Source organism: Falco naumanni, chromosome 6 (genome assembly GCF_017639655.2).
Source record: "Falco naumanni isolate bFalNau1 chromosome 6, bFalNau1.pat, whole genome shotgun sequence".
NCBI lineage: Eukaryota > Metazoa > Chordata > Aves > Falconiformes > Falconidae > Falco > Falco naumanni.
Genome location: NC_054059.1, coordinates 74,187,855 through 74,201,992, shown reverse-complemented (window position 1 = coordinate 74,201,992; position 14,138 = coordinate 74,187,855). Strand labels below are relative to the sequence as shown.

At 49.5% G+C, this 14,138-nt stretch overlaps 1 protein-coding gene across 19 annotated transcripts in view; it reads left to right on the top strand.

Annotated features, from left to right (window-relative positions):
* The window catches only part of DTNB (dystrobrevin beta), a 214,985-nt gene that overhangs the window by 181,214 nt on the left and 19,633 nt on the right, over positions 1–14,138 (top strand). For 12 of the 19 annotated variants that reach the window (XM_040597624.1, XM_040597623.1, XM_040597611.1 and 9 more), the window contains 2 exons: positions 9,178–9,258; positions 13,669–13,828. In XM_040597624.1, coding sequence (XP_040453558.1) covers positions 9,178–9,258; positions 13,669–13,828 — 241 coding nt within the window. The remainder of the gene's footprint in view (positions 1–9,177; positions 9,259–13,668; positions 13,829–14,138) is intronic. The other 7 variants (XM_040597622.1, XM_040597621.1, XM_040597617.1 and 4 more) reach the window with 1 other exon arrangement.

Genomic DNA, 14,138 nt, shown 5'->3' with positions numbered 1-14,138 from the left:
CCCAGAAGCTGCAAGCTTTGGAATGCTTTTTCCTCGCCTGTGAAAAGGGAGCGCAGCTCATCCAGGATTACAAAGGTACTTCGTTGTTGTCAATATCTGTCATGCACTCAGCCAGGGCTATGGTTCACGTCCAACTTTCTTGCACATCACAAGCCCTTGCCTGCTTAGAAGCTCATGTGCAGACATGTTATATACTGTCGTCTTAGCTTCGTGCTCTTGTTACCAAGGAAGAATTTCATCAGTGACTTTAAAAGCTGGATCCGTTCAGAGACCCATTAGTTCTGGTTCTTATCCCATGAACTCTTTCAGTGGGTGGCTCCCATCATTGCAGTGCCTGTGGCCTGCCCAAGGACCACCACAAGCAATACTTCTCTCTCCTTCAGAGCAATTCTGCTTGTGTGGAGGGAGAAGGAACTTGATCTTGGGAAGCAGGATGTCAGAGAGGAGTGCTGGGGGACCACATGCTGATTGTGGTAGCTTCCAGATTTGCTCCCTCTGGCTGCTCAGCGGTGACACGGTGTGTTGAAGCGGTTGGGCTGGTCCATGGCCACCTGCTCATAGGTCACCACAAACGACGAGAGACGCTTTGATCAGGCTACGTGTTCGTGGACAGATCGATGTGGGGCCAGAGGTGCAAGAGGTATGCTCTCAGCAGCCTGCTTTGTCGGGCACGGGTTCCCAGCACAAGCTTTTGGCATTTTCCAGGGGAGATGGTGTCTCTCTCATCTCTGAATGGCAGTAATAGGTATGCACTCGTTATGCTGCTGCCATGGTGTAACCACATGGAAAGTCAAATGGAGTTACAGATCACCTTGGTAGTTCTGGTAGTGCAGATCTGCCTTCTCAGCTTGGGTGAACTTTTCTAGCTGTTTTTTTAACAGTAGGAAAGGCGGACCTGAGGTACTTTGCGTGTCCCCTAGTAACGCCTGCAGAACCGAGGAATCCTGGACCCACTGCCACAGACGGTAGCTCTCATGGTTGGTCTGGGCACTCCAAGAATTAAGACCTTTTGCTGTGACCCCGTGTTGGTGCTGCAGGACGGGGCTGGGGCAGCTCCCCCACCTCTCCTGCACGGAGGCAGCTCTGCTCGCCTCCGGAGACACGGTGGAAAGGTTTTCAGCCACGTTAGTGATGCTGATGAGTTAAAGGGATAAAGTGCCAACTGAGAAGTCTGAAAACAAAACTCAAATAATTTTGAAAGATAACACTTGCTTTTAGTCTTTGTAATACAAGTCGGGCAGGGGATCGGATGGGAGTTGAAACTGTAGGAGTCCTGGGAACGGCTGCAAGTGAGAGCGCAAAGCGGCGGGGTGGGAGGCGATGCTGGATGCAGGGGAGGGCAGCAATCTGGTACATATTGAGCGCAGTTATGGGATCCCCACATGAGGCCCCGCTGGAAGGGGAGGCAGCACATGCCCCATAACTGTGGAAATGGCGGATGAAAGCAAAAATGTCAGGCTTTGAAAGCAGCTAGGAAAAAGGAGGCATTCTGTGTGGTAACCAAGATTTTATTGTTTCCTGATCCCTGCTCTATATCCCACAGCTGGGGGGATAGAGAGGAATGAAAACAAACAACATTTCATGAATGGAGGAGTTCAAACAGCTATCTCGCACTCAGTGGAGCTGGGGACAGTTCAGACCTGTTTCGGGGTGGGGGGGGTCTTGGAGCAGCGGTTGGGCTCTTCAGCAGCAGCCGAGCAGCAGAAGGAGGGGGGGTGGGGGGTCCTCACCCCCCAAAAAATGCCTAGCGATAGCAAAGCATAAAGAGGGCATCCTCAGCTTGGCCACTGCCGTGAAAAAGGCAGGAGCTGCCAATAGTGATCACATCTCCTGCTTTATTGTATCAGTAAAAGAAGGATTTGGTTGCTCAGGGGTAACTGCTGGAAAGCATGAATTCTAAATCTGAGCAACTGAAAAGTCAAGTGGAGCTTTCTCTTCTTTCTCCCCCTTTTCTCTATCATAATCCAGGGAGAATAGTCTTCATCGCTCTTCTCCTTTATGAGACATGGTGTTTAATTCTGCAAGGAGCGTGCCTGGCTCTGCTGCATGACTCGCCCTGCCTGATGTGCAGGGAAGAGGCAGGGGAGGCAGGGCTGCCGGTGCAGCCGGCGTATTCAGCGGCGCAGCGAAGCAGCTCGCCAGCTTCCATGGATAAACAGTTTGCAAATACTCACCTCCCTAAGCAGTGACAGCCAAGCTGCACAAAATAGCTGTCCTGAAGTCATGGGTTATCTGTGTGTTAGAATTAAAGCTGAAAAAGCAAATTGTAAAAAGAGCTGAGTAATGCAAGACGGTTGCTGGAACAGCAGTGGAAGTAGCGCAGAGGCTAGATGTCTCCCAGTTTGGCAGAAGGATGCACCGAGTCCTGCCCAGCTGCTGCCGGATTAGCTGCTGGCCCCGCTGGAGGCTCTGCCGGCTCACCGGGTGCTGCCTGGATGCAGGCGATTGCTGCAGGGCCCTGCCCTTGGGACAGAGAGCAGGGACTCAAGCAAAGCAGTTTTAATTTAGCAGTAATGATCACAGCTGTGCGGCCACCCATCGGCCGGTCTCTGCGGCGTGGCAGTCAGGCGGTGCCGGGGTTTCGCCAGCCTGGCCGCAGCCCCCAGCCAGGTGCGTGGCTCTCGCTCACAGCAAGGAGCTGCTGTCAGGAGGGGACAGCGACCTTATTCCCAAGCAAACTAGCTGTTAATTAGCAGTGTGATTTAAAACCAAAGGCTGCTCCGTGCACAGCCTTGGCCCTACTCTCCTCCCCTCTGTGTGTGTCCCCACGGCACGTTCAGCCTTCCTGCCAGATTGCGTCTCGCAGCCCACACAGCATTGCTGGGTGGTTTTGTGTATCTAATCTAATTATGTGATTTTGAACAATTAAATGCAAACCTTTCAGTGCAACGGGCAATGTGCTGTCTAATAATACCATCGACTCTCCCTGGCCTCTGCACTGCACCACAGCATTAGGCCGTTAGCATCACTGGCTTGGCATCACTGAAAAACCCAGCATCAGCAGGGATCCAAAACAGAGCAGCCTGGGTGCAGAGGCTGGTGTTCATATATTTGTAATGCGTTCCCCATCGCCTGCCCGCAACATATATCAAGATATATGTTTATTTTGTACAGATCAGTACACGCATCCATAGATGGCTGTTGGGTGCCAGCAACGCGCTCTGGCTGTGCGGAGCGCTTTTCGTGTGCTGTGTTTCAGAGCAGTGTGTGCCTCTGCAAATCGGGAGCATGATGTGTTCGAACAGGCTGCGGTGGGATGGGGGCCCTTGGCCAAGCCAGCTGGCTGCTCCCTGGCTGCTGCCCCACACAGGGGGAAACAGGGGGCCCGGGACACCAGGGGGTCCAGGGGAACAGGGGGTCCGGGGGAACAGGCATCATGCCACTCTCCCTCCATTGCCATGAAAACAGTGCTGCATTAGGTTTTAGTCAGGGGATTTTATTAATGCTTCAGAAAGGTTATTAGCCTACACAACTAATAAGCCTTTTATGTATTCCTTGACGTGATTGTTCTCGGAGACGGGTGGCAGGAGGCACGAGGCTTGTTGGAGCCAATAGGCCTGGCTGATGTGCCACAGAGGACAGTAAAATTCAATTTTCCTACAAGAATAAGGTTAGCGGGACCGGTTGGTGGGGGATCTGATTTAGTGACCTTATTTTCTGTTTTAAATATTTCCCTCAAAGAGTATTTGTGGAGAGGGGGTTGAATTATTTTTAGCACACGCTTGAACTGAGCTGGAATTATTCAGGCAGCAACAGCCATAGTTTCATTTGCAGCACTGAAAGGATTTTTTTCCTCTGTTTCTGGTTAATGTAAATAATGTTTAAGTTACTAGGAGAAAGGAAAACTGCCAGTGGTGATACAGACCCAAATTCTGGAGAAATACCCTGTGGGGAAATTGCAGCCCCGGTGGCTGCAGTCATGGTACTCATTGCATGAGGGTCTGCGTGGTGGGAGTGGGGAGGACAGCTCCGCAGGTGCCCCACGGCGGAGGATTCGTACCTGCAAGCCTGTGCACTTGCATGGTTGCGCTTCTAGCACCTACCTGATTCCTCTACGAAAGCTTCAAGGACAGGACAAGACCAAACCATCTCACACCAAACCGGCTTAACGGCATTCCAATTTTTATCACAGGTTAAAGCAATTCAATTAAATGTGTATTAGGGAAAAAGCAGCTAACAGGGAGCATCCCCCTTGTAGTTCTCCTTCACAGACCTACTCTAGAGCAAACTCCTGTTTCCCTCCTGTAGAGTCAGAGCAGCGTAGGCTAAGATGAGCCTCATGCAAAGCAGTTATAAATTTGGTTGGAGAAGCTTTCTCCAAGATCAGTTGTCAAGGGTTTTCTGTTAAAATAGAAAGACGTGTAAATTGAAATTCCTCAATAGTTCATTATTTCTGTCCTGAATTAATTACTGTTCAGCCTTCCTGCAAGGGACTTGGATTTGCTTTTGACATCAAGCAGGAGATTGCTGGAGCTTTAGAGAAGGGAATGAGAATTCAAGATTATCCTGAAAAACTGCAGGAATATTTGGAAGGAAAAAAAAACCTAGAATTCAGTATGTACGAAGGAATGCATGCAGCATGTATGTGCAAAAATCAGCTAAGCAAATATGAAATAGGAAGCAACTGGAAGGACAGCCTGTCTGCGAGAAGCACCTGGGGCCATTGTGGATCACAAAGCAAGCATGAGTCAATGCTCTCATGGTATTTAAAAAAAAAAAAAAAAAAAAAGGGACTTGGAGATGTCTTTGGGGTTCACTAGACCCACAAACCAGCCTCCTACTCCATTGACTCTTGTCATGGTCCCACCTGAAACAGGAGGTCCACTTCTGGGCTCCAGCTCTCCAAAAAGATGCGGCAAGTCCCAAGGAGGTGGGTGAGGAAACTTGTCGTGGCTGAACCGTTGGCTCACCAGACGAGGCTGAAGGACCAGAGCTGTTTGCCTGGAGAAGAGAGGACTGCGAGCAGGCTGAGAAGGCCTGAGGCACAGAAAAGATCACAGCACAGAGGAGGGAAGAGCTTCTGTCCTTGCCCCATGGGGCTGGGCCGTGCCATAGACTCCACTTGCCAAAAATTTCATTTAGGAGTTTCATTTAGGTTTTAGGAAAACCTGAATAAAGAGTTTTTTTAAGAGCATGTCAGATAAACATCTGTCAGGAGGGGATTACGAAGAGCAGATGCAGCTGTGGCACAGAGGGGTGAACAAGGTGTTTTCTTACAGCTACATTTTCATATGATTCTATTCATTTCTGTGTCAGCAAATAATGTCCTTTCCCTGCACCTCACCTTTGTAAAGAGCAGCTCCCGTAACCCTTGTCTGCAGAAAAAGTGCCTGAAATTACAGTAAAGGCAAGTTATTTTTGTTAAGGCAGTGGCAATAGTTGCGAAATTTTCTGTAGTGTATTGGTTCTACAACGGTCTAATGGAAGAGGTGCTCCACAGCCATGCTGGGCATGTCCACGCACACAAAGGCATCACTCTTGCACCAGTGGTGGGGGCAGGCAGGGCGCTGAGGTGTGCATGGAGGCTGCAAAAAAATGGGGAAAGTGATGCCAGCAAGCGGTCAGGGTGGAGGAGGAGGTGCACAGCACGTGGCTGCAGCAGGAGAGTCAGGCAGGTCTTGGGCAATGCATCACCATGAAGACCAAAACCAAGTCACTTCCAATGGGACGTGCCCTTGGGTGGTTCCTCTTTTTACAGTCACCTTTTGCTTAATCTGTGCAGCACAGGCTTTGCTGCTGCTGCATACTGCTCACTTTTTTCATCAGAAATGGCTCACACATTTTTCATCACACATGGCTCAATCAAATGCCTTATGAAGAATATTATTTCTCCATAATTATCCTCATCAATAAAACTCATAATCTTCTCAAGGATAGAAATCAAGTGTTATTTGGCAAGGCCTGTGTTCAGCAAAACCAACTTGTCCAACATCCGCTGTTTCTGCCATTTATCCCTCGTCGTTAAAAACTTCCGGGTTGGTTGGTTGGTTGGAGTGGTTGCCGGCTGAGGATTGCTGTGTGCCCAACCTGCCTGTAGTACTCCATCATAGTCTGTGTAGTAAAATATTTGCACTCTTCAGGACTCATAAATTTCCCCAATATTTCAAGACATATCTAAACAAAATTAACCTCAGCGCAAGGAGCGTATCGGCTTGTTGTTTTCAGGCTCCTCGATGCTATTTATTGAGTTGGCTCAGCCCCAAAAGGAGCAGAGGAATGCAAGGGCACTGCGCCTTTTGGGTTGTATATATGCGTGAAATTTTAAACACAGATGATGTAGGCTAAACAGATGACCTATACATCCATGGAAAGAATAACTTGATTTCCTACTTGACAGTTTTGTGGTGAAATATGCAGAAAGCGTATTTTTTTCTTCCCTGCTACATAATAGTTTGTAGTCACGGCACACACAGTCGCCTCAGCAGAGGTTCTTCTGCCCGTTCGAGCAGGGTGGTGTCAATGTTATTTGAAAACGTGGGGATACAGGGGGCCTGAGGGGCTGAACAAGAATTGAACCGCAGAGAAAGCCAAGGGCAGTGTCAGGCTGAGGGGGGGCTCGGTTTGGTGTGCACCCCCCAGCCCGTGGGGAGAACACAGGGAGAACACCTGGGCAAGATGTGGGGAGAACACCTGGGTGAGAAGAGAGGGGCTTTTGTTCCTGAGAAAGCCCCTGCAGCAGGGAGAGGAGCTGACAGTGAATATTCACTTACAGTGAATATTATAAAAGCTCTTCAGCTTGAGCCCCATGATACTTGACGTGAGGAAGTGGGGCTCAAGAGCCATTTCATCATTCTTAAGTAAAGACAAAGGGAAGCATGGTAAATGTGAATTAGGCAATGAACGCACATGATATGCAGATGATAAACTCATTGCCATTTCACATTCTAATGACGACCCCAGCTCTTTCCCGGATGCCGTTTGACATCCTCTGGCTTGCTTTATCTCCTACAGTGAGGATGCAGAATAGAAAACGAGAGTTGTAGAGCATGTGTTCATATTCTTGTTTTAATTCTGTTTCTGCTGTGTTTTCTGCAGTTAGTTATTTGCGGCATGATGAGATGTTTACTTGTCTAAAACACTTATATAAAAACTGTTGGCTGTTTGGTTTTGTATGTTACAAGATCCCTTTTAGTCGTAGGAATATGCTACATAATAAAATGCATTAAAATCAATGTATATTTCTTGCAAAGCAAGATTTCTTAGTTTCTCAGTAAACATCTGCAGATCATAAAGATGTAGAGCCTTCTGGGGGTCTTCAGCTCGACTTTCCACTTGAGGCAGGACTGCTGCTGGCACTGGGTCAAGTTAGTTCTGGCTTCATGTAGGCAAGCTTTGAAAACCGCTGAGGATGGAGGTCCCTTACCTCTCTGATGACCCTCCCATGAAGAAGCTTTTCCTGATGTCCGTGTCCTGCAAAACCCTCTGGTCAGGGTGACATATGAACTGGTTGTGTCAGCCTGGGGAAGAGGAGGCAAAAGGGAAATCCAGCTGTAATCTTCTGTCTGCTGCAGGTGACTGAGGAGAAAGCAAAGCTAGAGCCCTCCCAGGGGTGCGTGGAGAAAGGAAGGTCACACCTTGGCTGGGGGGTCTGGCTGGATTTGGGAAAGAAATTCCCATGACAGTGGTTAAACTCTGGAGCTTTGGGGGGGATTTTCAAAGATAAGCTGAAGACGACCTTGAGCAACGCTTTGAAGTTGACCTTGCTCAGAAGGGGAGGTTGGTCTGGACACCCTCTGAGGGTCCTTCTGACCTGGATTTTTCAATGCATTTTTCATCCCACTCTTTAAAACTCTCCTCTGTCATGGTGGTTGTAGAAAATTTCACGTCAGGTCACCAGAGAGGTAGGGACCTCCAGTTAAACTGCTGGCATGAGGGACACGATGGTGCAACAGCATTTTGTATACCTGCTAAAAGCTGCCATGGTCACTGTTTCCTGTGCCTCCATTGAAGTGGGTTTGATGCACAGGCCAGAGCTCTGCCTCTTTTCTTCAGGAAATATTAGGGGAGGAGGCGGTAGGTTAAACCTCTGAACTCTTGTATACAAGGCTTGATAAGCTGGGGCCAATAAATCGAAGTCAGTTCCCAAACATTTCAGGAGCTGGGTCAGAGGTTTCCTTCATTGTTTTTCTGAATTGAAATCCATCTTGTGTCCCCTCCTTGGTGCAGTGTCCAGGAAGAATATGCAATGAGCCAATAATTCCCAGGATTTTCTGAGGCTGCAACTCCAACAGAGTCAGAGAGGACAAACCTATTGAAATCTGCCTTTGCTCTATTTACAAAGTAAATATAAATTTGTAGTTTCCCATCCTGTGGGCTCTGCAGCAGTGGCCATGGAGGAGCAGAGCGACACACAGCTCCTCGGTAGACGAATCTTTTTATCAAGCAAAGCTGTAGAAGCGCTTGCCTGTGCTGGGGAACGGAGACACTGGAACAGCCCCAGTGCAGGCTCACTTCATCAGCTTCACAAACCACAGGAGTAGTGTCAACTCCAGTATTTATGGGACCTTGCATCATTCCTCCTGTCACTCCCTTTGCCTTCCAGCTGTTGGAGAAGGAAGGCTGCAAGAGAGATTTATTGACACACCCCCCCGCAGTGATGCCTTGGGAGCCATCCCTTGAGCGTAGCTGTTAGCGGTCACATGCTGCCTCCGGGCTGTCCCGGTTCACTTCCCACATCTGCAGAGGCACAGCTACACCCGCCGTGTCCTCCCACAGCTTCCTTTGCCCCGGGCCAAGCCCCGGCACCATGCTGTAGCACCCATGGCTTGCGCGGTGGCTGCCTTCGCTGGCAGAGGCTCTGTGCTGCTCCCTCCGCATCTGCCCCAGGTGTCTTTTCTTGCTTTCTCAGTAGATACAAGTGCTTTCTAGGACAAGACTGGTTTCACACTGTGCAGTGTGAGCCCAGCTGTTGGTGAGGCTTATTATCACCATCAGTGCCCTTGGCTTTAACTCGCGTCCTCAGGCATCCTTCAGATCAGCCTTGGAGTTCCTCACGGCTGCAGATGCCATCAGGGTCCCACAGGCAGCACGCTGCCTGAGCGCCATGGGCTGAGGGGACAAATAATGTTAACAGTTAGGAAACGCCAGCTCATACATTCTTATTTCTGCTTTCTGTATGTATATGCATCACAGCTAGAGGTCATATACCTTTTTTCCACATGCATCATTTTTCCACAGGGCTCATCATTTGGTGCAGAGGCAAAATACACAAGCATGCTAAGACTACATGTGCTATATAAAGTACAAGAAGATAAATCAGTATGTAAAACAGATTTATTTTACTTCACCTTATTTTATCTGATTTTATTTTATTTTACTTTATCTTATTTTATCTGGGATTAGAGAAAAACAGATTATTACCAGGTGCTAGAAAACTACATGCAGCCCTAGCCCTAAAAAGCACCCATTCCCTCTCCTGCAGGTATTTGTTTATGTGTATGCTTGCACTGGGAGTACATCATGCCACTGGAGACAACAGTAGTTTTTGCTTCTGCATTACCTGCAGAGTGTGTTCAGAAAGTGTTACCCAAAGTATGTCAGTAGTGAACACGCCACACACACCCTGAGTTTGTTGCTGAGGTGGAACTGACTTTTTTTGACTTGTAATTTGGTGAATGCATCATTACAAATTTGCTTTGGACTCGGTCTTTCTTCCTTCCCTTCCCAAAGCTTCTGTCTGTTGCATCCGAGGCGTCAGCACTACTTCTCTGGTTTACGTTCAGCAGTGATAGCTGCTACTTTTCCCAGTGCCTTTGATGTCTGGTCCCCGTGTGGGCCTGGGAAAGCTCCATCGATGCACCATCTGTGTCAGGCTCTGCCATGAGCAGGAAGGGGTCGTTATCCCCAGAGATAGTCAGTTTTCATTCAGCCCAGCCTGGAGAGGCTTGCACAGGTCTCCTGTCCCCTCCTAGACCTGTTCAGGTGTCATCTCCACTCATAAAAAATGAAAAAGATCTGGTGGGGACTGTGGCCTTGCTGAGATTTCCCAGGAGATCATCCATAAGGAGTTTGGATAATTACTTTCCTCTTAGAGGTGTAAACTTGGAGGGCTTTACAACAGCCCCTGCAAGCCTGCACACACAGTGCTCCTGCAGGTGTAGCTTAGACCGCAGCACTTCTACCTGGCTTTTGTAAGATGCTGCACTAGAAGGTTTAGTGCAGAAGGTTTAGTCCTTCTTGTGCTTTGACAAGTGTCAGTGCTGGCCAGGAGTTGCTTTTTCACTCATCTTCTTGGTCAGGACTGAGGGATGCTTCTGGACCAGTGGGGTCCCAGTGCAGCAGCCAGAGCACCGGCTGCCTGAGAACTATAGCCCTGCAGGCCTGAGCTGCAGCCACGTTCCCAGCAGTCCGGGACAGTGCGTGTTTCTGGTAAAGGCGATTTTTAAGTCTTCACTGAACTGAAACTTTCAGATCCTCCTTCAGCTACTGAGTGCTGTGGGGTGCAAGCATGCGTGAGGACAGGGGCAGCAGGGAGGTGCAGCTCTGCCCTGTAACTGCTCCCCGTTGAGGTACATCATCTATGTGTGACCTCACAAGCTTTTCTCAAAATCACTATGGTTTCCAGGAACCGTGTCATCACACAGATGAGGGACATTCCCAGCCCCTCTGCTTGGGTGGCTGCAGTATGCAAATCGGCATGGCCCATCTGCATGCCCAGCAGTTAAAAAATAAAATAACATAAAATTCAAGTGCTTGGGCACTTACTCTAAGAATATAAATGTAGACAGAGTGTCTCAAAGATGAATGACAATGAAAAAAAGATGCCCCCCCAAGGGCTGAAGTCTCCTTGCGCATGGAGGGTGCCCGAGTGCTGCTTTCCTGGCTGTTACTGCCAGCCCATCAGCCCAGGCATTTCAGGGGCTCAGGGGCTCCCCTTGGTCCAAGGAGCAAGCACATCTGCAAAAACCACCATGAGCCAGATGTGGAGATGGGTGGGATGGGTCAAGTTTGCCACGCAGGGTAAAAATCCGTCCCCTCACAGTTTAGGCAGATGTGTTTTGGGGAGAGGAAACCAGTGGTGAAGGCTCACTCCGTTAATTGAACTCTTTGCTCTTCCAAATAACATCTCTAGGTGGCTTTGCATTCGCATCTCACACCTGTCACCATCAGCAGGTCTCAGGTAGTTAACGGGAACGTGTGCCGAAGTCCCACAGCGCCCGGTGCAACCAGGGGAACAAGCTTCAAAACACAAAATATTCCCACAGCCTCCTCTGGCTCCTTCCTGGGGAAAGGGCAGCTCCGGCTCATCGGCCTCCGCCTCCGATGCAGGTGTCAGTGCTGGGTTTCCTCCTGGTCTTCAGCCTTAATTCATGCATGGGCTGTTTTTTCCTCATCTGAGCAGCTGCCAAGGCTGACGCTCGGTCCAGGAGGAGAGGGAATGAGCTGGTGGGAATGAGCTGGTTCTTCCACACCAAAGCTGCGGGATGGGGAGACGCTGCCTCTTGCACCGTGCCACGTTGCACGTGCTAGACTGGCAGCACCAGGCTGTGGGCAGGCATCTTTTGCCACAAATTTATGCAAATTCAGACACTCCTGCCTGTTTCTGTGCATTTTTCAGGTCATTTTTTAAGGTTTTATTTGAGGTTTCAGTGCAGAGAAGTGAAGTTTCTGGTGTGGCATCTGCATTTTCTAATGGTTTTACCTTCAAAAGATGTCATTTCCCTCCTGCAGCCCTCTCCCCTGCAGACACCCATGTCACAAGAACATTTTACTCACTTATTTTAATTAATACGGTTTCAAAATGACAATTTTACACATGACTGGGTTTTCATGTTAATAAGAATGTCAACTTTGAGCTGGCAGAGAGACAGGGATTAGCCGGAGCTGCAGCCATCCCCGCATGGTCCTGAGCAGCATCATGTCCCTGGGTGCTCCCATGGGAAGCAGGACCTTGTGGCAGAGCGGTACCCAATGTGAGCATGGGTAAAAAATGTGCCAGCGGTGGATGCTGTGCCCTGCGGCAGGGCTAGTGCCGGCTGTGGGGTGCTGGCAGTGTCACCGCTGCGCTGGGTGCTAGCAGTGTCACCACGCTGCATCGCCGCTGCGCTGGCCGGGTTGCCCCGGTAACTGATGCACGTCAAAGGGAGCAAACGATGAACAGGCTTAAAAAACAGGCGACAAACTAAAGGGCACAAACAAACCAGGTATTTGCTCAGATGCGTTGTACGGTTTAATGCCCTTAGTGTGTAATTATTTATGAATAGCTTTCCTTTAATCAACTGCAGCATAGGGACTGTGCTTAAATATAAATACAGTCACAGATCATAAACCCTTGCCAGCAAAGCCAGACAAAACTGATCACTAATAACTTTGCAGTTGAGCAGGAGGGTTCAGAGGTTGTTGACAGACATGAGTGGCTGCAGAGAACAACCAGCTTATTAGCAATAAAGTAGTACTGCGCACATTCAAAGCACTCATAAATAATGGCCGTTGCTCCAGGGAAGGGTGATGCCTTTGCCTCCCTGGCAGTAAGGATGGATGCTGGGGGAGCGAGTGGCTCCTGTGAACAGCCGAAGGAGGGAGATGGGGAACTGGGATCTCTGCAAAGGTTCTTAAATACCAAGCAAGGTTCATCCCTTGGAGAATGGCCTCCTTGCTCGTTCTCCCGCTGGCACTGCACGCCAAGTGCTTGAGTGAGATTGCTTTTTTGAAAACACAGAGCCAATAAGTGCATGTCAGTAGTCGCCCGTATTTATCTCCCCCTCATACGGTCGTCAGTCCCTTTCCTTCCCCTGCACATCACTCCAGTGCCAAACCCCAGGCTGTGCTCCGGAGGTTTTGCCTGGGGCAGCATCTTCTTTGGAGCCAGGGGGAGATTTGCCCGAGTGAGTACGACAACAGTTTTCTCCAAACCTTGAAACCACAGGGAAAAAATTATTCGCCATTTGTTTGTGATTTACTATGAAATTCAGCAGACTTTGGGTACACAGGCAGTGCCTGAAAGACCCTTGGGACCATCGCTCGCGGTCCGTGGGGAGGCGTAGGGGAGCACCAGGAGCCTTACCGAGGAAGGCACCAGCACCCACGATGCACAACTGCTCACGAGGTTCTTGGAGCAGCGTGGCAGAGATGGGGCAGGTTTGGCTGGAAGAAAATGTGAATTAAAAATCTAAAAATCACTATTTTAGTAATAAATAAAAACATGTAAAGTATCTGTTTTCTATACAAAATACAGAAAAATAAATTTTAAAAGAGGATGGATCTTCAGCAGAGCCTCAGTGGCACCGTGGAGCTCTGGGGGTTTCCTCACCACTGCCCGTGGGAAGGGTGAGTGGAGCCAAGTGGTGACGGGCCCTTCTGGAGCGCATGGCCAGGCAGGTCACTCCTTGCCTTCCTGATGTTTTTTTTCCAACTTGATGTTTGACCGGTGACACAGTAAGTATATGGTACAGTGGCTGCAGGTCGGAGCCCACCCCAGCGGCAGCGCAGCTGTGAATACCACCCGCAGCCCAGCCTCAGGTGCTGCAGCCTGACACATGCCACCACCGCAGGGTCCTCCCACAACATTTACCGATCATGCATCACATTACTCAAGTTGAGAGTGTTTTGGTGAAGCGTCTTTCTTTATGCATTTCTTTCTTTTTTTTCTTTTTTCCAGAATTATTTTTAGACTTTGACCCAAAAAAAAAGTTTAAAATTTGGAAACTGTGTCTCGTGTCTCCCGTGCAGGCGCAAGCAGCAGGCTCGGCACACTCCTCACCCACCCACGGAGCCAGCCGCCCCATGCCCATGCCCGTCAGATCCACCTCCGCCGGCTCTACCCCAACGCATGTCCCACAGGACTCGCTTGCAGGTGTCGGGGGAGATGTGCAGGAAGCTTTCACACAAGGTGAATATCACACAGAGCTGAACCAACCCTGATGTTAATCCTGCCATCATCATGTTAAAGAGGGGAGATATAGGTTAGATGTGAAGAAGAAATTCTTCCCTGTGAGGGCGGCGAGGCGCTGGCCCAGGCTGCCCAGAGCAGCTGTGGGTGCCCCATCCCTGGCAGGGCTCAAGGCCAGGCTGGACGGGGCTGGGGGCAGCCTGGGCTGGGGGGAGGGGTCCCTGCCCGTGGCAGGGGGGTGGGAACTGGATGGTCTTTAAGGTCCTTTCCCACCCAATCCATTCTGTGATTCGATGATTCTATGTACAAC